The sequence below is a fragment of the Triplophysa rosa genome, linkage group LG14 (genome assembly GCF_024868665.1).
Source record: "Triplophysa rosa linkage group LG14, Trosa_1v2, whole genome shotgun sequence".
NCBI lineage: Eukaryota > Metazoa > Chordata > Actinopteri > Cypriniformes > Nemacheilidae > Triplophysa > Triplophysa rosa.
In genome coordinates this window covers 18328722-18354052 of record NC_079903.1, presented here as the reverse complement: position 1 = coordinate 18354052, position 25331 = coordinate 18328722, and the positions used below count along the sequence as shown (strand labels likewise).

The window sequence follows — 25331 nt, the reverse complement described above, 5'->3', positions numbered from 1 at the left end:
TAAATAAAAGTGGAAATAAATACATGCGATAATAAATAAATATAAAAATAAATAAACGTATAAATAAATAAATGTAAAAATAAAAGGAAAGGATAAATAAAATAATCTAAAAATAAAAAATAATAATAATTAAAAATAATTAAAAATGGACACAAAAAATAATAAATCAATTTAAAAAATGAAAAGAAAAGTTAAAGCTAAGATCAATAATAGCTAAAACGAATTATTTTGTTTTATCAAACCATTCATTCCTTTATTTATTTTCATATTATTACATTTATTCGTTTATATATTTATTTATTTATACATTTATTTATTTATAATTTTTGCAGGTTTAGTCCTCCATACAAGTAAGGTGGGCGTACCTGTCAGTACAATTGCTTTGGAACTTGATGTTCCAAATATGGTAAGAGGCGTTACTTTTCCATCACACGCTTGCAGTATTCGACCAATCACTACGCACTGGTTAACTGGCCAATCATAGCACACCTCGCTTTTCAGAGCGATGAGCTTTGTAAAAAATCAGCTCTTTTCAGAGAGGTGGGGCAAAGAGGAGATACAAGCATGCACGGTATGTGGAAAATACAGCGTTTTTGAACCTTAAATCGTTTATACACATTGCATTACATCTAAAACAAACAATAATATTCGTTTTAGCCGTGTCAATTGACCCCTTTAACTTTTATTGTGTTCCGAGTTGGAATAATCTGGAGATACATGTCTTCTTCTGAGACAGATCTTTGTCAGAGACCGATTATGTGCTATTATATGCAGTACAGTTTACATTTACATTTATTCATTTGGCAGATGCTTTTATCCAAAGCGATTTACAAGTAGGAGAGCAAATACACATTTTGTCAACACGCTAAACAGTAGCGTTAGTTTACAAGGCCATGCTACTAGGAGGATCAGAGTTGGAGTAAGCAAGGGAGAGAATGAACAACACATTTTTTGTTTGTTTGTTTCACAAGACATAGACAGTTATTGGTTAGTCAAATAAATGCAGAACAGGTATGTTTTGAGCTGTTGTTAAAGTTGTGAAGGATGCTGCAGTTCGGGTGGAGGCTGAAATTTTTAATGCTCAAAAAAATTTACCAACTTTGTTTGGACTTGGCTGGGAAACCAGGGAATATTCGTTTTTTAGATGAAATATGCTCTTTATTTTACTAGCAGCCATAAAATGACTGGTTTCTTGAAATGTTGTAATTTCTTGAAAACATGTAGCCTAATTATTCGTTGTTATCATTGTGTAATGAAGAAGAATACAGAGATCTGCAAAAAGATTTCTCTCCGCTTTTTCTTTATTTCCATGCAGTGCATGCAGCCATGTTAATGGAGCAAAGCCCCCTTTGCTTATTTTTCCTTGCAAAACGTTGACAAGGCAAACTAAAAGATAAAAGAAAGGCTGAATGACCTTTAAGTGTTGTTTTGTTTTGTCAGTAACTCTGAAGGTCATTGGTCTTGTGTTTATAGTGTACGCAGACCATAAGGGCTCTTCATATAAACATTAGTTCAGGAAAGCCCAACTCCGCCTTTTCCGACTTTTCTTATAAATACCAAACAGCTCTGGAAATCGGTCATTGCAAAGGTGTCGTCTTTAATTGAAAAATGGCTTCCCAAGGGCTTCAGATTATGGGTGTAGTCACAGCCATTCTGGGTTGGCTGGGGGCCATTGCCGTGTGTGCTTTGCCCCAGTGGAAGGTGTCCGCTTTCATTGGTGCCAACATAGTCACAGCGCAGATCATTTGGGAGGGTATGTGGATGAACTGTGTGGTACAGAGCACCGGACAAATGCAGTGCAAAGTCTACGACTCCATGCTGGCACTCAGTTCTGACCTTCAGGCCGGTCGGGCCATGATTATCGTCTCCATTTTGACCGGACTCTTTGGAATCGTCATTTCCGTGGCTGGAGGAAAGTGCACCAACTGTATTGAGGAACCAGGCTCCAAAGCAAAGGCGTGCATCGTTGCGGGCATTCTCTTCATCGTGTCCGGACTTTTATGTCTAATCCCGGTGTCATGGTCAGCAAACACGATCATCCGAGACTTCTATAATCCCTTGATGGTGGATTCCCAGCGGAGGGAGATGGGAGTAGCACTGTATGTCGGCTGGGCATCTGCTGGCTTGCTCTTACTGGCAGGAGGAATTCTTTGTTGGAACTGCCCACCGAAGCAAGAACGCATCTACACACCTAAATTCTCTGCAGTGAGGTCCAGCTCTACACCGAGAGAATTTGTCTAAGAGGCACAAATGCGAGAACAAGCCCTCCTGTATTTATGTATGCAGTTCATTTATACAATTCCTTTTTCTATACAATAGTTTAACATTTTCAATTTGTCTTTTCAGTCTTAAAGAATTGTAAAAATAAATGATGTTGGATGTGTTACTGTATTATTTAACGCACTATACCTATAGTGATTAGTATTAGTAAAACATTTTAAACAAGTGTTACGTGTTTTACTGCCTTTATATATTATTAATTATATTCTAAACTGATTTTTGTACTTCAATATAGACCGTTTCGTTGGACGCGCACCTGACCCCCTGTTAACTTCCGGTTTGTGTTTGGCTAGTGTCTAATAATGTAGCTATTTTTGTTTATTTATTTTATTTATTGTATAATTGTTGTATTAAATAAACGATTTGTCGAATGGGTCCTGTAGTTAGGTTGCATTTAAAGAAACCGTATGGTAAATTGAGATCTGGGGCCAGTTGCGTACACATAGCCGCTAAGTTAAGACTGTGTCTTAACAGCTATCCTCACAGACTAGCAATTAGTAAGGACTAATCAGTCTTATTTTTCATATTTGAACAAGACCAATCTACCTTTTTATGTAACTGACTTGAAGAAGTTATTACCAGTCTTGAAGAAAAAAATTTGTAAGCAGTTTATGCAACCTAGTGGTTGATTTTGGTATCGCAGTCTAAATTCAAAATATTGGAGAGACAAGTTTAGGCAAGTAACGGTTCTTCTCGGTTTCTTTTGATTGTTATCAGAAATAATCTACAGGCACTCTATTGTTTGTGACCTGCACCGGAAGTTCACAAAAGTGCGCATGCGCAGTAACGTTTATGTTGTTAAGATGAAACTGTCTATAATTTATTGTAAAATTTATATAAAATAAAAGAGAAAATGCATTTTGTATTATTCTGTTATTTTAATGTACGTATATGTACAGTATGTATTTTTGTCAAAAAGCACTGTGATCAATGAAACAATTCTGACATGGCTTGCAGACTGTGGTGCATAGGTATCAGTTAATGGATACATTGTTAATTCATCCAACTGTAAAAACTCTTGGGCCACAGTGGATCTATTGTCATGGTTCTGCCTCATCTTGTCTTGATCTAGTGGCAGAATCCTGACAGAACCTCTTGTTTCATGTGGAGAGAGGCATTTTGGCACTGATGGCCTTCCATACTCTCTGGTCTCATTGTTCCTGCCCTCTTGTTTCCTCGTTAGTGCTCATTATGATTTCATGCCCCACACCTGTCATCCCTTGAATTTGATCCCTTATAATGCCCTTGTGTTTTCTGTCCTGTGCTGGTTCATTGTCATTCGTTTCATGTGGTGAGTTCCTGTCTTTAGTTGGTGTGGTGTGGTGTGGTGTGGTGTGGTGTGGTGCGGTGCGGTGCGGTGCGGTGCGGTACATGTTTTCTGTGAAGATGCAAATGCAGGTTATGGAATAAACAAGACTTTTGGCATTATGTGTAATCCTAAAACATCTAAATATTTCTTTCTTGAAATATCTTCCAAATTTCTCTTCCATTTAGTTAAACATATGGATATTGTGGTGTTCATTAAATAAACACTCTGGTGTAGTGGTATGTAGTAAAGTACTGGTTTATTTTCTCTTTTGATTCTGCCCCTTCATACTTGGTTATCTTGACCTTGTATATTTGGTAATACTGCCGCCTAGGGGACAATATTAGGAACAATAACTAATCACTACAGATATAATTTTCTGCCTGTATATTCATTTTTATTTCTGGCCATAACCTACTTATCAGGCACTTTTAAAAATGTCACAGTAATGAATATCACGAAATGACATTTCACTGTTACTATCAATCAAAATGTGTGTTCACATACTGTACATAATGCATGAACTTCTTCCATGTTCCCTTACAAACCAATTTGCTTTGGCATGTGGCAGACATTTTGGATAAGTAATTTACAGTTCATTCAAGGTACACCTTTCTTTGATATACGAGTACCTTGGCATCAAAACCCATGATCTTTCTTAATGCAGTGCTCTGTCTATTGAGCTACTGGAATCCCCAGTATCGTGGATTTTCTAATATAGATTGATACATTTAGTTAATACTAGGTCTCATGTATTTTTCGGATATAATATGGGCTATGGGCCTCATGTATGAGTTTGAGCACTTGAACACCTGCACGCACAGCAAATATTTTATCACAGTAAGACAGGAACTGCATGTACACCACACAAACATTGTAGACATGTCTAATTTATCGCACAGACATGGACACTGGGTTGCGCATTAGTAAAACTGTGATGATAAATCATGTATCTTCCGATAAGCCCATAAAAACGTCTGCCAAATGCATAAATGTAAATGTAAATATGAAGGGAGTGAGGAAGAGCGTGCAAGTGCTCCTTAAGAGCAATATTCCACTTCCACTACTCCTATAGTGTGCACTATAGTGCCTTATTATATCTACATCTTATGTATACATGTATATAACACTACCTCTATTTAATAAATTATCCATTTGCACAAGTGTACATACAATCTGTTAATATGTTTATTCTACTATATACTACCCTGTACAATGTCTCTTATATGTTATTATCCCCCATTTTCTGTAAAATAGTCTTTATTTTATATATGCACAATTTAGAATCTTTTAGACTGTAAATCGGATTATATTGTATTGTCATTGTATTGAATGTCTGTACTAGAAGCTTCCAACACCAAAGAAAATTCCTTGTGTGTGCAAGCACACTTGGCAATAAAGCTCTTCTGATTCTGATTCTGATTCTGATTCTGAAGTGAGTGAGAAGGGACTGAAGCAGTTGATGTGAGAAAGTGAGTCAAACTCAATGTTTTCTGATTCTTATGACTTATTCCAATAATACATTTTTTACTCTTTATTATTTTTATATAGTTATATGGACGTCCTAGTATAAAAAAAATAATAATAATAATATAGTTCGCATTTATTATCATAATTACTCATATATTGCATAAGACATATTGATACAAAATTATAATATAATTAAACGTTATTTGGAAATTATTCATGCACAATGCGTATTTTTTATATTAAGCCTATAATGAATTATGTTGACACTAGTGATAAGGATTGTATGATCTTTGATTTACAACAGCCTTTAAATATGAGATATTTAAAGAGTACCTGAAATATGAATGGGCTGGATTTGAACACAAATACAGGCAAAGGAAAATAAATGTTTGTTTTTATTTTTATAAATAAGTTCTACAGCCCTCATCTAGTAATCCTTATGCTCAAAATAATAACTAAACATCTATAATGTACGTTTCTGAGAGGTGCATCTTCTAAATCTCTCTTTGATGAACCATCATGTGTAAACCAACAGAATTACAAACTTGACACTGTATTAAATGCTTACAGGCAGACTAATGCCATTATGTTATTTAAGAGGCTGTTATGAAGGACATTTTTTGGAACAGTTGCAAGATTGAACAAAGAATTTATATGAGACAATTAACTATTGTGTATGAAGCTATATATTCACAGTAGCACAGACGAGGACCTCAAGAAAATAAGAAAGCCCCATGACCAATTGTTCCTGAGTCAGCTTTACCAGCAATTGACTTAGTGGACACCACTAGACTGACACATGCTATGGGGAACTGCCCAAGTGTGAAAGACAGTTGGCCACTGCAATTCATGATGAATGGTATACAGTAAATGGACACATTTCACAGTGAGTCAATTTGATCTAACTAATTGTGTGATGAAGGGTTTGATAAATATTGGGACATCATGTTTCATGTCAAGACTTTTTATCAATTTTCTAATAGCTCCCTTAGTCTTGTTAAATTTCAGAGTGCAGCAAAGTCAGCTCGATCAAAATATTTTTCTGACCTGATTTCTACACACTTTCATAGACCTAGGAGTTTATTTTCAACAATACATTCAGTAGTTATGCCGAAGTCCCAGTTTTAGGGAGCCGTCAGATGAGCTCTGAGATCATTTTTTACATGAGATTTCTGTATAAAGTATGGAGTCAGATGTGTATTTGTTAGATCACTTCAGATGAACTCTGAATATCTCACTTTGTTGGCTGGAGCATATCAAGTTTGAACTCTTGGCATCTGGAACCCTTGTATGCAAGATTTCTTTCTTCGTTGGAAGGCCGATTCGCCTCAACACCAGTCATCACACAGATTAAATCCCACAATACATTAAGGCCAAAGTGAAGTATGGGTCTCTAGAGAACATATAAGGGTGTTTTCAAAACCAGCATTTCTCAACCATCCAATCAAAAAGGGCAAAAGCCCATTATTATTATGATTATTGGGCATTTCTAAATGGGATAGGCATTTTCGACCGTCCAATAAGAGAAGGGAATTGGGAATCGCCCACTTGAATTTTGCAAATCAGTTGAAGAGGTTGAGAAACACCCTTGTTGTTCTGCAGATACCCCAGTCTCGCCAAAGTTACTAGAGGCAATAGTTTAATTAACGCTCTTATGGGTGGAGCATATGTTCATATATTTACATCAACACTTTATTTAAGTTTAATAGGTAGGCCAATATTTTGACATTCCTGGTTTCCAGCTGATTGAAACTTTGACCAAACTGGTTTTGTATTTTTTCCTTCTATGGTAGTAAATTGGTGGCAAAATCTGTTTGGTTATAAGCATTCTACCAAATATCTTTCTCTGTGTTCATCAGAAATTTACAAAGAAATGTATACAGATTTGGAACAACTTGAAGGTGAGTAAATTATGACAGAATTTTCATTTTTGGGGGAAGTATCCCTTTAAAGACTCCTTGGAATGTTGTTCAGCGGGATTGACCGGGCAGACACTTTCCTATACAAAACTCCTCCCTGTGATGATGTAGCCAATGTCTAACAGGCCATTACTTCCTGCTTGTTTGTCACACACATATGGGATGAGACCGGACCAACAGCTGCTTTGAGTTTTGACAACGGCAGCAGCTTCAACATGGGGAGGATTGCTAAAGAGGTTTCCGGTCAGATCCTGTGCTTCGTCGGTTTCGTTGGCATATGCGTCTGTTGCGGCATTCCCATGTGGCGTGTCACTTCATACATCGGCGCCAACATCGTCACTGCTCAAATCGTCTGGGATGGCTTGTGGATGAACTGCGTAATCCAGAGCACAGGACAGATGCAGTGTAAAGTCCAAGACTCAATAATGCATCTGACGACGGACTTGCAGGCGGCCCGTGCCCTGACAGTCATCGCAATATTGTTCGGCTTTGTCGGAATGCTTTTGACGTTTGTGGGTGGACAGTGCAGCAGTTGTCTGAAGAGAGAGAACTCCATGGCAAAAGTCCTCATCCTGGGTGGGATCCTCTGCATTGTAGCCGGAGTCGTTTGCCTCATCCCTGTCTGCTGGTCATCAGCATATACCATCTCAGATTTCCAGAGTACTCTCACCATCCAGACCCAAAAGAGGGAGCTTGGGGCATCCATATACATTGGTTGGGGTGCTTCAGGGTTTCTTCTGTTCGGAGGGATCATTTTATGTACTGCCTGCCCATCAAGAGACAACATGTATCCAAATTACCCAGGCATGTACCCCTATCAAGCACCTATGTACGGACCACCGGGAACTTTCGTACCTGCCAAAACATATGCACCTAGTGTTGCGTATACTGGAACAGGGACGTATGTTCCTAACAAACCTAATTACTCCGCTGTTCCAGGACAATATCTTTAACTGACACCTCTTCAAATAGTGCATGTAAACTTTTACATGTAAACTGTATGTACATCAGTGTTTTATTATATCAAGTACTAAACACGAGTTCTATTTTTGAAGTTTTGAAAGTTTCACTTTATTTGCTAACCTCTGAACGGAGATGATGTGGGAAGACTTGTTTGTCCTGTTTTTTACTTGTCATTCCAGTTGTTTTACTAAAGATGTTGTCATGCTAATGACCTTCAATGTGTACATACTGTATTTCTATGTTTCAACATAGTCAATGAATTTGGTTTCTGATACTGTTGTGTCGTTCACGCAAATCATGCTTGATTGATGTCGTCAAAAAGAATGTAACTTTTCAACACAAAATGGGATTAGTTTATGTATATTAAAACATATATTTTTCAATATCATAAATGTTATGTTATTTGTTTCCCCTTTATTGCTTGAACGAAACCTATTCTATGAAAATGCTGGATTATTTCAACACACATTTGTGTAAAATATGAACAGACACAAACATTTAAATTAACATAAAAGAACTGGGTTGTTGCAACCAGTGTTAGCATAAAACCAATATTGGCTTTGTCCATATTTTACCAATTACATTACAGAGGTGTGCAGGTGAAAGTAACAAAAATTTTGAAAGGATAGTAAGTGGTTTCTTTACAGTGGTACAAAAGGGAAACTAACAAGAAAAACAAATGATGGATAAACATTTAAGTCATCTGCCTTTGCAAATATTTGTCCAATTCGCTATATTCCTTCATTTTGTTTTGACTCGCAACAAAGTGCTGGGCTTACATTGAACCACTGCTTTCCGTAGATGACCTTTGTATTTCTGTTACATGTTTGGCATTAAGTGGCGCACTGATGAGCATCTCATCGAAACTAGCCGTTGTACCTACATTCCCCATTGAGGAATCTTGTCAGGCCTGAAACTTTACCTTAACCTGGTTTTAGGTCCATCTGACTGGGTGGTAACTCCGCCCCCTTGAGAGCGCCTTAAATCTTGGAGAGGAAAAAACAGAACTCATTTCTCCAATTTACAGAAGAGGTAACATTTCCTAGCTGCAGTAGCCAACCCAGCGAGAAGAAAATGGTGTCCACGTGTCGACAGATCCTGGGCCTTTCCTTATCCATGGTTGGTTTCTTGGGAAGTATCGTGGTTTGCGCCCTTCCGATGTGGAGGATGTCAGCATTCATTGGAGCCAATATCGTGACTGCCCAGATCATCTGGGAGGGCTTGTGGATGACATGTGTTATACAGAGCACAGGACAGATGCAGTGCAAGATTTACGACTCACTATTGGCCCTACCCCAGGACTTGCAAGCTGCTAGGGCACTTGTAGTCATCGCCATCATCGTCTGCATCTTTGGACTCATCCTCGGAATTGCTGGTGGAAAATGTACTAACTTTGTGGAGCAGGAAGGCACAAAGGTGAAGGTTGCCATTGCCAGTGGTGTCATCTTCATTGTTGCTGGAGTGCTGCTCCTGGTCCCTTTATGTTGGTCAGCTAACACCATCGTAAGAGACTTCTACAATCCTCTGCTCTCTGATGGCCAACGGAGGGAGATGGGAGCTTCTCTTTACATTGGCTGGGGTGCTGCTGCTTTGCTGATTCTTGGAGGGGGTATACTGTGTAGCTCCTGCCCGCCCAAGGAGGAGAACTACGGGTACAAGTATTCTCAGCCACGATCCACTGCCAACAGCAAAGCCTACGTCTGAGCGATACAGTGCTGTAACGCACAAAGACTCACTTGTCGAGATTCTTCATTATATTACCTCTTCATACCAGATCCGTCTAGTTCTCTTCTCTGAGGGGAAATGTGAGATTACATGTCTGAAATGGCAAAGGCTATTTACAGAGAGTTTGCGGTACGATTATAGACAGATGTTTTTATAATGTAATGAAAGAAATCAAACAGGTATCTGTAATCACGGTATTTCAATTATTTTTATTTACGCCTGGTTTGGGCAACAGGAATAGCCCCACTAATAAATAAAAGTGTAAAACTGTATCCCTACAATTGTATACATTGTGTATTATCCTATACCTAAAGTTTACTGTTTTATTTACTGTACATTCTTTGTTGAATATTTGTGCTGCAACTATTGTATTAAAACAGATAAAACAGCTTGTTACCACTTAATTTAAAGCATCTTGTCAAAATTTTACTATCTAAACAATAACTTTGTGAAAGGTATTAACTGTTTTTAAAGAACTCGATGTATTTATTTAAAAGGTTTTCACTGTAAAAAAATCAGTAAAAAAAGAACATTTTCTGAAAACTGGAAAAACTGAAATATAGCGTAAAATATTTTTCCCTGTAAAATGATAAGATATGAGGATATACATTAAATTGTTTTCCCTGTTTTTCTTGTAAATTTGTTGTCTTTTTCTGTAAATTTATAGTTTCAGAATCAGAAAGAGCTTTTTTGCCAAGTATGTTTGCACATACAAGGAATTTGTTTTGGTACACAGAGACCATAACACAATATACAGTACACAGATGATTTAAATAAGGGCCTATGGGTATAAAAAATAAAGAAATACAATACAATAAACATAAGATAAAGATATAGAGAGTAAAGCTATGTGTGTATGTAAATATGTACAAGTAAAAAATAAGAATAGACTATTGTAATACAAGGTATGTGCTATATACAGCAGAATGAAATATAATTTACAAAAAAAGTTGTATAAAAAATAGATAGTGTATTATCTGGAGGATATAATTTCTACCGTATTTCAAAAATAAACTGTAATAAAAAGAAATTTTGTTTAATTAAACTGACATTTTCTGGCAGCTGGGGCGGCAGAAATGAACTGTAAAATAAATTTGCAGTCTTTTTCTTTAATTGTACATTTTTTTTTACCGTATATCAAAAATACATTAATACATTAAAAAAATCTTTTAAAAATACAGTAAAATTCATTTTTTTACATTTTCCATGGAAAACCTGTAAAAAATAACAGAAAAATTCTGTATTTTTTTACAGTGTAGTCAGATGGATCAAATATGCATTAAATACTGTCTATGGACCTATCAAGGCATTTGCCAAGGGTCCCCGCCAGCAGGGTCCTGTTGAGCCATTGGGCATTTAGTCATTGTTGTTTGCCAATAAAATCTAAGTTCACATGATCGGATTTGTAGTTTATTGTAAATTCATTGTTATAATAATATCCATGTTAAGTTTTGAGGGAAGACCTAGTGGTTAAGGAAAACCATTGCATAGTCTAATATTAACCAATAAGGTTTCACATTTTATCTCCAAATTAATGTAGAAACAACACATTTCTTTAACAGCATCATTTTATCAATGAAAGCCGACATTCTAATATTGTTGGCTTTGCAACTGATGTCTTTATTAAACATATTTTTTCTACAAATAAAACCCATTATAATGAGTGTGCCCTTCCTACCTGTCTAACAGGTATAGGAAATATACAGAAAATAAATGAAGTTCTCAAACATTTTACAGTCTTTACTGCTAAATACATTATATACAGAAGAATCCCCATTAAAGCTACAAAATCACATTGATTTATTATTTTGTTTTGTTCTTTGATTAGTGACAGGAGTCACAGCAGCACGTTTAAGAACGTGGCTCCCATAGTTTTTTTTGTGCTGTTGAACACAAAATAAGACATTTTGAAGAATGTAGGACAGCAAACAATTCTGGGGCACTTTTGACTACCATTGTATTTTTTTACTATGGGAGTCAATGGGGGNNNNGGGCGGGGAATCTGTCTGATTATAAGCATTCTTCCAAATATCTTTCTCTCTGTTCATTAGAACATAGAAATTTATACAGATTTGGAACAACTCGAAGGTGAGTAAATGATGACAGAATTTGGGTGAAGTATCCCTTTAAAGTGTGGGTAAGCATGGTATCTGTTAGAGACATCTGTGTCCAGAGTATCTCTACGTTATTATGCATTCCTGAGGTGTATAGCCTTCAGTTAGAGAACAAAATTTCATCTCAGTAAACGAAAGTCTGGTATTGAACGGTTTTGGTTATTGAAATGCCTCACAAATGCAAAATGTTTTTTGATCAAAATGTATTAACCAAAACACTTCTATAAGTATTGTTGTTTTGCTGAAACTGTGCCCTTTTGTTTCACATCCTCCCAAACTGGTTGGACTAGGTGTCAACAGCGATACTAGCAAAGGCGTTTGTCTAAATAATCACACGTCATGTGACTTGGAAAAGTTAGTTTTTCCTCTGTCATAAAAAGTACCGTGCTTTGAACGGACCAAAACAAAAACATCAAGGGTTAACCTGTTTTCAGCTTTTTACTGATGGTGAACTTCTGAGAAGTGTCCCTGTAGTGCTTTCTTTTCCTTGTTGGAATTTGACAAAAGCGCTGTAAACTGATCTCACATATTTAAAACCCTTTATTGTCACAAACAAATAAGACCTCGCAAGGCTGCTATTCCCCCAGTTTGCACAGATTTTCTCTCGGAAGAGCACACATTCTGAATCCAGCCGGTTAACCTCTAACGTACATAAAGTTCATTTTTGGGAAAAGCGAATCTGAAACGCTGAAGCTGATATTGAGATGGCGTCAATGGGCATGCAGTTGCTGGGTTGTATCCTGGCTCTGTTCGGCTGGGTTGGGGTCATTATTGTGTGTGCCCTACCCATGTGGAGAGTGACAGCCTTCATTGGTACCAATATTGTGACTTCTCAGATTTTCTGGGAGGGAATCTGGATGAGTTGCGTGGTGGAGAGCACCGGACAGATGCAGTGTAAGGTGTACGACTCCATGCTGGCGCTGAGCCCTGACATGCAGGCGGCTCGTGCCCTGATGGTGATTTCCATTGTGGTGGGCATCGCTGGGATTCTCATGGCACTCGTCTCGGGGAAATGTACCAACTTCATCGCTGAGCAGGGAGGGAAAATAAAAGCATCCGTCGCTGCTGGTGTAGTTCTGATCATCTCTGGACTTCTATGTGTCATTGCTGTGTCCTGGACCGCCGCCATTATAATAAATGACTTCTACAACCCCCTGTTACTGGATGCTCAGCGCAGGGAGCTGGGCGCTTCACTTTACCTTGGCTGGGCCGCAGGACTCCTTCTGGTTCTGGGAGGAGGACTGCTTTGCAGTTCTTGCCCACCAAAGGAGAACGACACAGCATCTGTTACATATAATCCTGTAAAGATGACAAAACCCTCCAGTGGGGATGACTCTCTTCCCAGTCACACCGCACCAGTGCCACGGTCCCCGACGCCTCCAAAGACCTACATCTAAACCGCGTACTCATTCTAATGATCATACTGCTTGACTAGTGTAGGCCAGCTGGTGTCTACTTCATTCATTTTCAGATAATGTCGAAAGGTTGCAATGTGTCCTTTAATGGAAGCAAGGAAACCCAACATTTTGTTGGAGCACAAATGGTCAATGTTATTTCATGACATGGCGCATTTTCTTACATTTGTTTAACGACTGAAATTGATGCTGAACTTTTGTTATAATTCTTCGTTTCACATCACAACATTTCTGTTCTTTTTTTTTCCAAAATTTCTTAACTTCTACTGTTGTTGCTGTTTCTGTGTACTGGATGCTCCTGTCACCAAAACAAATTCCTTGTATGTGTCTGATTCTGAACTTGCTTGCCTTGTGGACTGAACTGTGCTGTATATAGTACTGTACACTTGTTCAGCTTTGTAGCACTTCTCATATCATTTCATTCCCAAGATGAATCACTTTATTGTATTCTCACTTTTGTAAGTCTGCTAAATTCATGACATGACATACGAATTGTATTGTTTTGTACCTTCCTTTACTACTTTTAAATTGCTTGCCAATTTAATAGTATTTTATTACATTATGCCAATGACTGTTCAGAAGCAATTATTTTCATGCGAATTAAACAGAATTTAGTTTGCTTAGTTGTATTCCTTCCCACTGAATGTCTGAGTACACAATACACAACACTGAAAACCTGTTTTTCAGGAATACCCACTGATACCACTTATTCAAACATATCACTTGTGCTCAAGAAAGTGACAAGAAGAATTATGGATGATGTTTATATTAAACTCTACTCAACAAAAAATAAACAACTTTTTAATGACAAATTTAAACAAATACATTTTAGATTATGCTTAGCAATAATGACAAATTCAATGTTTTTGTAGTTGTCAAAGTTTTGCAGCAGGTTAACTTACTATAGATTTGATTACTACTTAATATTTTCCTATTAGTACTGTTTTTAGTTTGATTAAACTTTACTTTAATCAAAATTAAAACACTTTGACTTTTGAGATTTAAAATGAGCAAGAAGAGACTGGTCTCATTACTGGCATTAGCACAGCAACACTGCAAAAACAAATGGCATTCTTCCTAAGCATTTTTGTTTTGTTTTCTAGTAAAAATATTTGAAACTTCTTAAATTACAACACATTTACATAACGAGAAAAGTGACCTAAGATATTTTGTCTTGTTTTGTGAAAGAAAATATTAGAACTAGGTAAGTTTATGTTTAAACAATTTTTTTAATTAAATCTAGAGTAAGTTACTGGTAAACCTGCTGCAAAACTACAGAAAAGTTTTCCAGTGTATTGAAAAAATCTTAAAGAAAATATGTTATTTATAAATGTTATGATGACAAATCAAAACAAGCCACAAAGAGAGACGTCACACAGAAAGAGAAAATATGATTTCATTCTGGGTCAATCACTTGCATCAGTTGAAAGGCCCCAGTGAAATTAAAAATAACGATGCCTATTTTTTCATGAAATATTGCAGCGTTTATTGTAAATAGTTTATCAATGTGGGTCATTATCTTTTTAAAAATCGTGTGCCCTCATAATCCGAAAATGCACTTCCTTCCTGTAATGATTATCCATCTTAAATGTCGTATGTTCAGGGTTCCTACGCGTTTTGGAAAAGAATGGAAAGTATGGATTTTTATTTGGTTGTTTTCCAGGTCTGGATTAGTATGGAAAAAAGAAAATTGAGTATGGAGAAAATTATGAGTTTCCAGACTATTGCCCTATCCGGTGTCTAAAATATAAAATTAAGAATTTCTGATAATAAATATATTTCATGAAGTTTGGAGCATGTTTCGAGCGCTGCCAATGTTTGCTGTGATTGGATGTTACACAGTTAGGCAGCAGACAGTCGGGCTCCCCCTATACTCTTCGACTAAACATGTTGAACACACGGCCGTACCCACAATTTAGGTCCCTGACGCCCGGGTAGTTTTTCCATGGTATGCAATAAAAGTCGTGAAAAAAATTCTTAATAGGAAAAAACTGTGCTTAGTGCTGCCAATATTGTACAAAACGTTAATAAACTTAACTGTAAAAGTTAAAATATAACTAATTTTGGATCTGGTCTACCTCTGCTGTCTAACAGCGCTTGGCCAATCAGGGAGTGAGTTGGCCAATCAAATCAAAGAAGGCGAGGATTACTGTCCAATACTACAAAATGCTGAAACGAGACAAAAACATAACCAGACCTTCACTAGTTCATCCTAAACCGCATGGCATTGAATCAGGTGCGTTAGCCTATTAAAATAACAATATTATTTGCAAATATGTCAAACGCAACGCAATTCTTGTACTATAATTCTCTTTCTATATGCAACTTTTGTGATTTGATGTCTATGTCTGTAGCTACACAAAAAGTCAAAGGTATAGTGCTTACATTTGTCATTCCAAACCCAAATGCTCTTGAAAGATTATTTCAGTCTGGTAATATTTGTATAAAAATATCAATTGACCATGTGTTTACTCATCACTGATAAACATAGAAAGACATGGTTTTAGCTATTGTTCTCTAATTTGCACTCCATTTGTTCTAAAATGCACATATGTAGCTCAAGAAAATCTTTTTCTTGTTTGGGACAAACTCAGTTTTTGGACCTCAGTATTTCTAAAATCCTGCGTACGGCCAGGATTGAACGTCGTGAAATTTTGAAAGAAGTCAAGTTAATGGACTTTAGTTCTCTTTTCATGTTCATTAATGAATTATATTTCACCGATTCTTCTTTTGCTGGGTTGAAGGTTTACAGTTATTTAATTTGACAAATTATTAACATTGCACTAAATTCCAATAAAATGTTGTGCATTGAACATGTCTTGGTTTGGTGTTCATTTGTATGAGGTATAGCTACAACAGTCCACTGATTATTTGGCAAAATATTGTAATAATATACATGTGAACAGTTCGATTTTTAAAACCACTACTTTTTTCAGATGTTAAATATGATCTGAAAAATCTTCAGGGAAGTCTGTATGTTTGAGTCTGGAAAAGTATGGAATTTCGAAATGGAAAATGTGTAGGAACCCTGTATGTTAGACGGCATTGGGCGTAGCATCCGTTAACTCCTCCCCTTCGACTGTCAGTCTGTTGCCAGTTCCATTTCAAAACGCAACGGCTGTTTTTATAGAAAGAAGAGAAAGAAGAAAGCCACGCCTACCATTTTTCGCATTCCAAAATTCCGTTTCACTTGGAAATGCGTCAGAATACGGAAGTAAATACGATGGCAACATCCCGTTCACGGAAGATGTGTAGTATACTGCCCACTAGCAACAGAAAATCTCTCTGGCTCTCATTCTTCATGACAAAGCTTAATAAAAGGCCACTTGTTTTCTGCAAAGTTCAGTTGACCCCTAACACTCTGACCCTAACGCTCCTCTAACCCTGCAAAAATGTGCTGCATCAAAATGTTTTTAAATCACAAAATGTTGCTATTACAAAAGTACATTAATGTAAAATGCTCGATATAAAAAGTTTTCCTAAAGATCTTTGTTTTCTGTTTAAGGCCCCCCTCCATGGCTCTGCAGGTCTTGGGAATCACTCTTTCAATGATCGGCTTTGCGGGAACCATTATCATCTGTGCCTTACCCATGTGGAAGGTAACTGCATTCATCGGCACAAACATCGTGGTGGCACAGGTCTTCTGGGAGGGACTGTGGATGACCTGCGTTCACGAGCGCACTGGTCAGATGCAGTGTAAACTGTATGATGCTCTGCTGGATTTGGATCCATCCTTGCAAGCCGCACGTGGACTAGTGGTGACTACCATGGCATTGGCTTGCCTGGCTTTCCTTATCTTCCTAGTTGGAGCCAACTGCACAAACTGCTTAGATAACCCGCGCGCCAAAGCACGGATCGTAGTGGTCTCTGGGATTACGTTTATGCTTTCTGGATTGACTACTGTGATACCTGTGTCTTGGACCGCCCACTTCATTATCAGAGACTTTTATAATCCCATAGTCCACGAAGCATTAAAGAGAGAGATGGGGGCAGCCCTCTATGTTGGCTGGGTAACTGCAGGGTTTCTGTTTATTGGTGGAGCGGTTCTCTGCACAAGCTGGCCACCGGAGAGGGTCAACAATTCACCAAGATATACCATGGCAAAGGCCGGCACCCACAGCAGCTATGCCATAAAAAACTATGTTTGAAATACTGCATATGCCACTTTAGATAGATGGACACACTGATCAAATGCTAAATGTGGATAAAATTTTGCATTATTATTCTTTTCAAGAAAAGTACTTTTATTGTTAACATTTTAATTGCATTTTTCAATGTGATAAGATTGAAAAGATGTATTGACTAGTCATCTGATAAACATCTGTTTTGTTTCTTTTCTGTGTATGGCTTGGCTTTTATCTCTGTCTGTTCATACGAACAGCCAAACAGTTCATGATGAGCCGAGAGGATTTTTGCGTCACTGACAACGTACCACATACTGTACATGCCGACACAATGACCTCAAACGTCACTGCTGTGAAGACTGCTTTAAGCAAATGCCCTGTGGTCTGGCTGTGCTGTTCATTTGTGCTGAACTTTTAAATAAAGTTCATTTTGATCTCTCAACGTACCACACTGTAAAAAAAATCAATTTCAGCTGCCTTAAACTTTTAAGTTAAATAAAATTAGCTTTATGAATCAATTGAACTTGATTATATTGAACTGACTTAAAAATGTAAAATACAACAAAATTCAAAAAGTCAGCTCAATATAATTTATGTTTAATTGAATAAAATCGAATAAAGCTAATTTGATTTATCTTAAAAATTGAAGCTTTTTAACTTTTTAACAGCACCATACCCCAAACCACATCAAAACAGTCTCAAGTAGCCTCATTCAAATGCCCTATTGAGTTCCTCTGAAATGGTACTTTATTGCCAAAAAAGAACAAAGTCACAATTGTGAGAATAAAGTCATAGAAATACAAGAGAAAAGTTGAAATATCTTGATAATACTGTTTCAATGCAAGAAATGCATGTGAAGAATTTTTAAATCCTGCTTTAGAACAGGACAATTCTGATAAATAACTGTAGTAAATAATGTCACTTAAATTGAAGGTTTACCCTACTGAAAATGCCAATACAAATTTCTAATGGTTTCCATTACAATTGTAATTTTGGGTCTGTTTAATGGTGCTCTATCGATCCCACAACACATTACCAGAAGAGATCTACAGACCAAAATAGGTTCTCATTACATAAAGGTGCTTAAAAGGTTCTTCACAGTGATGCCAGAGAAGAACCATGTTTGGTTCCACAAAGAACCATTCAGTCAAAGGTTCTTTAAAGAGCCATCTCTTTCTTACTTTTTTATGATCTGAAGAACCTTTTTTCACCACAAAGAACCTTTTGTGAAACAAAAAGGTTCTTCAGATGTTGAAAGTTCTTTGTGGAACCATTTAGACAAAAAGGTTCTTCTATGGCATCAAAGAACCTTTTGAAGCACCTTTATTTTTAAGAGTGTATAACCAATAAATCCATTGGAATTTTTGTAATGATTTCTAATAGGTTTTTTTACAGCAGTGAGTATTTAGCAAAAGTTTAGATCTGTTTATATTAGGTTATTTGAGATATTTTAGTTGTGCTTATGAGGCTTTTGAGGGTGGCATCAAAGCATGCACTCACACCAGCAGATGGCCTCAACGTGCCGTTTTTCATATTGTTATGCTGCAGTTAGTTCAGGTGAGTTGAGGTTGTAATAAACTGAAAGTTAACATTTCTTTACTAGCATTACTTAAGGTAGGCTACACGAAATGGGGAGGAGATTCAGTATACACAATTTTGGATGTTTAGGGATATTTTGTTCTAAAACCTATGATAGAAAGTCTAAAGCTTTATCCTGAAGAGCTCAACTTCAGGACATTTCCATAAGCAATGGAATAGAGTTCCCATGTCCTGGTTATTTTATGCATTCATCTGCAATATTGGGATTCATTTTGTGCGGCATTTCTGGAGTTACAGTATGTATAATCTCATAATCCATTTACATTGCAGGAGTTTAAATCTGGTATTCATTGTTTGTGTTTGGGCATTAGGGCAGATTAGCTGCCATTCATCTTCTGTCATATTTTCACATGTCTTTACACCAGGCCAAGCACTTATATTCAGCATAGTCTCTAAAGCAGGGAGATTTGTATACTACCAAATCACCACGGGGGTTTAAAGTAGGACAGATCTGGTAAGAGAAGTGAGCAACGCTGTGTCTTAACAAAATTCCTGATTTGCATTACTCTCAGGTTGCTCTAGTTTCAGTGCTTGAGATTCCACAGAACTATTCCTGAGACAACATATCATATTTGTCTGTCTTTAACCATGTTAAACTTGGCTTTACTAATTTAATCCAAAAAAAGTGTAGAGACTGTGTCAAGCCATTCATCAACAAATGATTTTTCAGTGACATTGTGCTCTGTTCTGTAACAGTTGTGTGGTCTGAGAAATGTGACTTTAAATAAATCCTTGATCTGTTGAATATCCCTCCAATAAAATTCACATTAGTGAACATTTAATGTCCAAAATGGTTCAGATGTATAACAGGAATTTACTCTAATTTACTTTGGATAAAAGCCAAATGTTGTTGAAAGAAGTTGTGCAACACGGCCTGCGTTGGGCATGTCAAAATAAAAATCAGCTATTCATTTTTTGGAAATAAGCCTTCGCTTCGCGTCGGGTCCTGATCACACCGTCGAGACTTATTTATGCGATAACTATCGGCACATTATCCCTTACTAAATTGGTGTGCGGATGAGTTAAAAATTGTTTCTAATATTTAAAGAAAATAAAAATGCAGTACAAATAATATGTGAACATAAATAGAAACATGTAAGATTTCTTGTAAACTAGGGTGACCATACGTGGCATTTTTCCCAGACACGTCCTGGCCAGAATTTCAGGTGCGTCCTCCAGAGGTCGCATTTGTCGACCGCATACGTCATCAAGGTTCTCACGTTTCATTTCTCACATTATACGTCTTAACATTTATTTTTCTTAATGATTGTAGTTTCAATCTTACCTTGAAATATAACAATTGCTTTTCTGAAACCAGAAATAACATCTCAATGACATATGCGGTGAGTAGTTACAGTAACAGGCTGAGGAGTTTGTTTTCAAATCACTCTCGCGGTACTTTGATGTCATCCGCCAGTCAGTTCTTGCAGCGCAGCATGAAGTCGAACAAGCCTACATACTATTTTCATTTTGGCCGGATGAACCACCCCTTTTAAAATAATGGGTTTGCTGACAGGCAAACTCTCTTGCCCCCATAAACGTTTTGGCAAAATTGTCTTCAAAACAGTGAATGAAAGAAAACTAAATGTAAAAGTGCAAAAAGTAATAGTGTATACTGTCACAACTTCTAAGACTACTAAAAATAAAACGTTATATAATAAAATTGTGTTTTATTATACGAATAAGTAAAGGGTTTTAATGCACGATGTGGAGGCCAAGAACCTCTTTGCCTCCACGAAGTGCATTAAAATCCTTTAAAGAGTACATTCCTCGAGATCATAAAAAATACATTTCATGAAGTGTTTAATTTTGCCGTGTTTGAATGTAAGCAATCTGCCAAGTTGTAAATCCGAAGGTGAACGAATAACAAAGTTATTAGCTTATAAAAAAGGTAATCGACTCTGAATCACGCGAACAAGCCATGACCTGTCCGAATCTTTAACCACAATGTACCTACGTCACTAGAAAAAAACCCGCCTACTGACTGCGAAAACTTAACTCTCTCCTCCCCAAACACTGTACTAGCTCGTTCGTGACGTGTGCATCATGTCTAAGAGAAGCTGTGTTCTATGTAGTGAAACTAAGTCAGTCTTATTTTCACTACCAAAGGAAGAACTTCTGAGGAAAAAATGGTTACTATTTATTTTTCAAACGACACCAAAGGAGTATAAACCGAACGTTTTACTTTGCGCGCGTCATTTTACCGAAGATTGCTTCATCAATCTTGGCGCCTTTACTGCAGGATACATTAAACGTCTTTCCTTAAAAGATGTTGCAATACCAACTTTATTTGGACCTGTAAGCTCCACCGAATCACAACCTGTAAGTGTGACTCTTTATTTTTGTCTTTACTTAAAATTAAATTTGTGTGACGTTATCTCATGTCTGTGTTTAGCTAACGTTACCGTTATTTTTGGGGTTGTTACTGTTTGTTTACCTAACGTTAGCTATAAACTCGTTGCGCTAATGTAAGTGTTCAACCATATTAACTCGCAAAGTCTTTATTTCAAGAACTGCGTGGTGTACTATAGTTATAATAACATCTGAAGATACGAACACCGTACACTGTATGCCGTGATAACTAACTATTACAAGAGAAGTGTCTAAAACAGTCCTTTTTCTTACTGGCATCTGTATAAGGATTAAAGAATGATTCGTCAGACTCGGGCTCGAACTGGTAAGGTAAAATCGACGCCATCTCTCTCTATACACTGTTAATATCCAACCACCTGCAAACCGTAATACAGCAGTAATGATAGGCGGTCCATTTGCGACACATGCTGAACGCGTTTGACCAATCACAGCAGACTAGACCATTTGACCAAACACAGCAGACTAGACCATCTGACCAATCACAGCAGACTACACTATATGACCAATCAGATCAGACTACGCTGGCGGAGATTACACAGATGAATCGCGGAACGAATCATTTGAGAGTCAGTCAAGAAGTAAGGTAATAAAAACTGCTTATTATTACGAAATAATAGTATTTTTACATCATGTATGTACATAAACTTGTTGTCGGACACTCCATAAACCAAAATAAGCCCTTAAAAATATTGAGGAATGTACTCTTTAACGTACAGCTAGCTGTGGAGATCCCGCTTATACCATGGTCGTTTGCCAAGTTAAAGCTTTTATTGGTGTTTACAGTGTAATTTTAGATCAAACAGGTGAACATTTTGTGTTCATTTCAAATGTAATCAAACTGATTTGAGCTACCTGTGCGTTAAAGGGTTTTAATGCACATCTTCCAGCAAATCAGAATCATGTCATGAACGGTGTGGAGAACCCAATTGCAGGCAGCGGTAGTACGGGGAAACAAAAAGACTTTTATTTAAAAAACAGGCTCAAGATAACAGTACAAGCAACAGGACGTAGACTAACTAACACTAGACTTACACAACACTAGACAAGAACTAAACTGAACTAAACACTTACTAAGGCTGACGGAACTTGCAACAACAGGAACATGTAATCACGGCGCAGTGGTGTAAAGTATTGGAGTAAATGTAATTAGTTACTGTACTTAAGTATCTTTTTGGCTACTTTGTAGTTGTACTGAGTATTAAAGATATTAGCAACTTTTACTCTCTACTTGACTACATTTTTGAACAAGTATATGTACTCTTTACTCCACTACATGTGTAATGACTAATGCAATTACACATTACATTTTGCATGGCACCTATCTTTTTTGCAGCAGTTTATTTTTGCTACAGAAGAATTAATATAGTCATTTAAAGGGCATTGAAGGTACTTCTTGTGAATTTTGCCCTTACTTCTTTATGTGAATACGAGTGCATTATCAGGTAGTTGACAATCGCCGGCTTTGACTTTTTAATTTTACCTAACATTATTTTATTTATCCGTTATATTGAAGAGACCTTTTTGAAGGAGTTTGGTTTACTTTTGAGCACTTGAGCTTAAATTAGACTTGGGTGTTTGTAATAGTTATGGTGTCGGCCATGATTTGTTGCAATTTTGAGGTGTTCAGTCTTATTATGATTTAAGAAAATAAATGCGATTGCTCTCCTCACGTATCATCTGTTTCTTGTTTTTCACTGACGTGTCTCTTAAGTGTTGAGGACTAGTGCTGCTTTGAGCCTACATTCAGTATGAGTGAAATACTCAAGTACTGTTCAAATCAGATACTCGAAGACTTTTACTGAAGTCGTTTTGGAATTGGTGACTTGTAACTTGTAATGGAGTAATTTTCACTGCAAGGTATCTGTACTTTTACTTAAGTATGGTTTTCAGGTACTCTTTACACCTCTGTCACGGCGAACATCTGAGGAACACAGTACACAGAATAGACAGCCAAAAAGCACAACGAACGAGCACAAGACAATAGACATGGGGGCTTTTTAAAGGGGAATACAAACGAGGGATGATAACACAGGGAGGGTGACGGGCAGGTGACGAGGATCAAACACTAAGGAGAAGTTAACGAGGGAACGAGAGGGCGGGGCTAAAAGACGCAACACAGGAGAGAGAGAGAATATGGAAAGCCCACAGGTCCAAAACGTCTCTCTGCACATTAAACAGGGGATCCTGCCGTGATTCTGCCACAAGATCAAGAAAGACATGACAAGATGAGGCAGAATCATGACAAATCAAGTATTCAAACAGACCATGGTATAATGTGTTATTATATGAATCTGTTTATGCTGAACTTGAATGTTAAAGTATTATTCAACATTGTGGCATTATTTTGACTTGGGTAAGTGATTATATCCAGTACAATCCAACAGAAATTTGTAACTATTTTACATGGTGGCTAATTTGTAGGAATTCATATGATTTCATTTGTACGTTTTAATACGCTATGCCTTTGCACGCTTGACATTAGGTTTGAGTTAGGGCTTAAGTATTGCGTTAATGTAATAATCGTACATTTTTGTACGATTTGCATCGTACCAATTCATACGAATTGTCGTGTCCATACTGGTGAATACGTGTGTATTCCACAGATCTCATTTCATGTTCGATCATGTGACAAAATTGCTATGAAACCATGGAACAAACACAAAAGGATATTTTAACCGCAGTGTGTCCCCACCCACAGCTGGAATGCAGTACAGCTGGTTTCCACACTATCAGATGGGTCTGCTCCTCTTCGCTGAATACACAAAAACATGGATATGAAAATTGAACTTGTTGGCTTCGGACTGGCCAGTGCAGGCTGGTTTTGCACGATTCTCACAAGATTTCTGCCCATGTGGAATGTAAGTGGAATGGTAGACAACACCACTACGACACTTCCTTTATACTGGGATGGAGTTTGGCTAAACTGGCAACATCACAGCACTGGAAGCTTGCAGTGCACTTTTTATCAGTCTCTCCTGTCTCTAACCGAGCATTTCACCACCTGGAAAATCCTCCTCGTCATTTCCATAGGAGTGGGATTTGTTGCCATGGCAGTTTACCCTGTCGGATGGATAAGATATCCCAAGAATGTACATTTCAAAGTAGCTTCCGGGCCGGCATTTGTAATAGGTGCACTGGTTTTACTGGTGGTGCTCTCCTGGGCTACACATTTAACAGAGGGTGATTTGGACATAAGTGTTTCCCTGACACGGAAATGTGGAGCAGGGATCTTCACTGGCTGGGTGGGTACAGCACTGCTTTTGGTGGGTGGTGGAGTGCTGAGCGCTATTTGCTGTAAAGAAGTCCGGAAGCAAAGACAGGAAAGGAGACCAGCACAGACTTTAGAGCCAGGGGTACAGGATCCACTCCACACCATTAACAGTATTGGATTTATTCAAACTCCTCTTGCTGAATGACTTTTATATGTATGGGTCATTATATACTGCATATATTTGTAGATTTATTTAGGTACTTTAGTGTAAATGTGAGAGTCTGTTGTTGGTTCTTTTGAGAAACTGTCAAGAGTTATTTAAGTGTATATGTTCAAAAGACAATTATTTGCGATGTTGAATGTGTTTTTTTTTTAAACATGTTGTTCTGACTCCTGATTTAGGGTTTAGCAATTTAAATATTGTTGATTTATTTGCCAATATTTGGCCATTAGGGGTGTGTCTGCTTGATGTTTAAGTCCATCATTTACAAACTTTACTTTGTAGTGAGCCTACTTCTTTTTTTTTATTTTATTTTGTCCTCTTGGATGTAAGGGCCACCACAAGGACTGTGTTCAAATATGGTTCTGAGCTCAGCCTCTTTCAGGGGTTCAAATGCAACTCTCTACAATGCTTGTTAGTCGAACAGAGTGATTAAAGAATAGAAAAAAATCTATTATTAAATGCAAACTGAGTAAATGTTGTGTATAAATGTGGTCTGTTAAAGTCCAAAATTTTACGTTTACCTTATTTGATATTGTTAAATTGTATGGTATAGATTGAGCATTGGCCTGCCTATACATAGGTTGAGCACTAGGCTACTTGCCATTTCAA

At 37.3% G+C, this 25331-nt stretch overlaps 6 protein-coding genes across 7 annotated transcripts in view; all 6 read left to right on the top strand.

Annotated features, from left to right (window-relative positions):
- The window catches only part of LOC130565329 (claudin-4-like), a 50308-nt gene extending 32705 nt beyond the window's left edge, over positions 1–17603 (top strand). For both annotated transcript variants that reach the window (XM_057351977.1, XM_057351976.1), the window contains exon 3: positions 16698–17603. In XM_057351977.1, coding sequence (XP_057207960.1) covers positions 16708–17340 — 633 coding nt within the window. In that variant the 5' untranslated portion in view covers positions 16698–16707 and the 3' untranslated portion in view covers positions 17341–17603. The remainder of the gene's footprint in view (positions 1–16697) is intronic.
- LOC130565330 (claudin-4-like) lies at positions 1320–4842 on the top strand. Its single transcript, XM_057351979.1, has one exon. It carries the CDS (start codon positions 1609–1611, stop codon positions 2239–2241), a length of 633 nt encoding a protein of 210 aa, XP_057207962.1. The 5' UTR covers positions 1320–1608; the 3' UTR covers positions 2242–4842.
- On the top strand, positions 7114–8422 carry cldnf (claudin f). The gene has a single exon (XM_057351971.1). It carries the CDS (start codon positions 7191–7193, stop codon positions 7926–7928), a length of 738 nt encoding a protein of 245 aa, XP_057207954.1. The 5' UTR covers positions 7114–7190; the 3' UTR covers positions 7929–8422.
- LOC130565331 (claudin-4-like) lies at positions 8901–10302 on the top strand. The gene has a single exon (XM_057351980.1). It carries the CDS (start codon positions 9013–9015, stop codon positions 9640–9642), a length of 630 nt encoding a protein of 209 aa, XP_057207963.1. The 5' UTR covers positions 8901–9012; the 3' UTR covers positions 9643–10302.
- Positions 12475–13318, top strand: LOC130565324 (claudin-4-like). The gene has a single exon (XM_057351972.1). The coding sequence runs from the start codon at positions 12482–12484 to the stop codon at positions 13172–13174; it is 693 nt and encodes a 230-aa protein (XP_057207955.1). The 5' UTR covers positions 12475–12481; the 3' UTR covers positions 13175–13318.
- A 6453-nt stretch (positions 17604–24056) lies between the features above and the next one.
- LOC130564482 (claudin-4-like) lies at positions 24057–24704 on the top strand. Its single transcript, XM_057350563.1, has one exon. It carries the CDS (start codon positions 24057–24059, stop codon positions 24702–24704), a length of 648 nt encoding a protein of 215 aa, XP_057206546.1.
- The last annotated feature ends 627 nt before the right edge of the window (positions 24705–25331 follow it).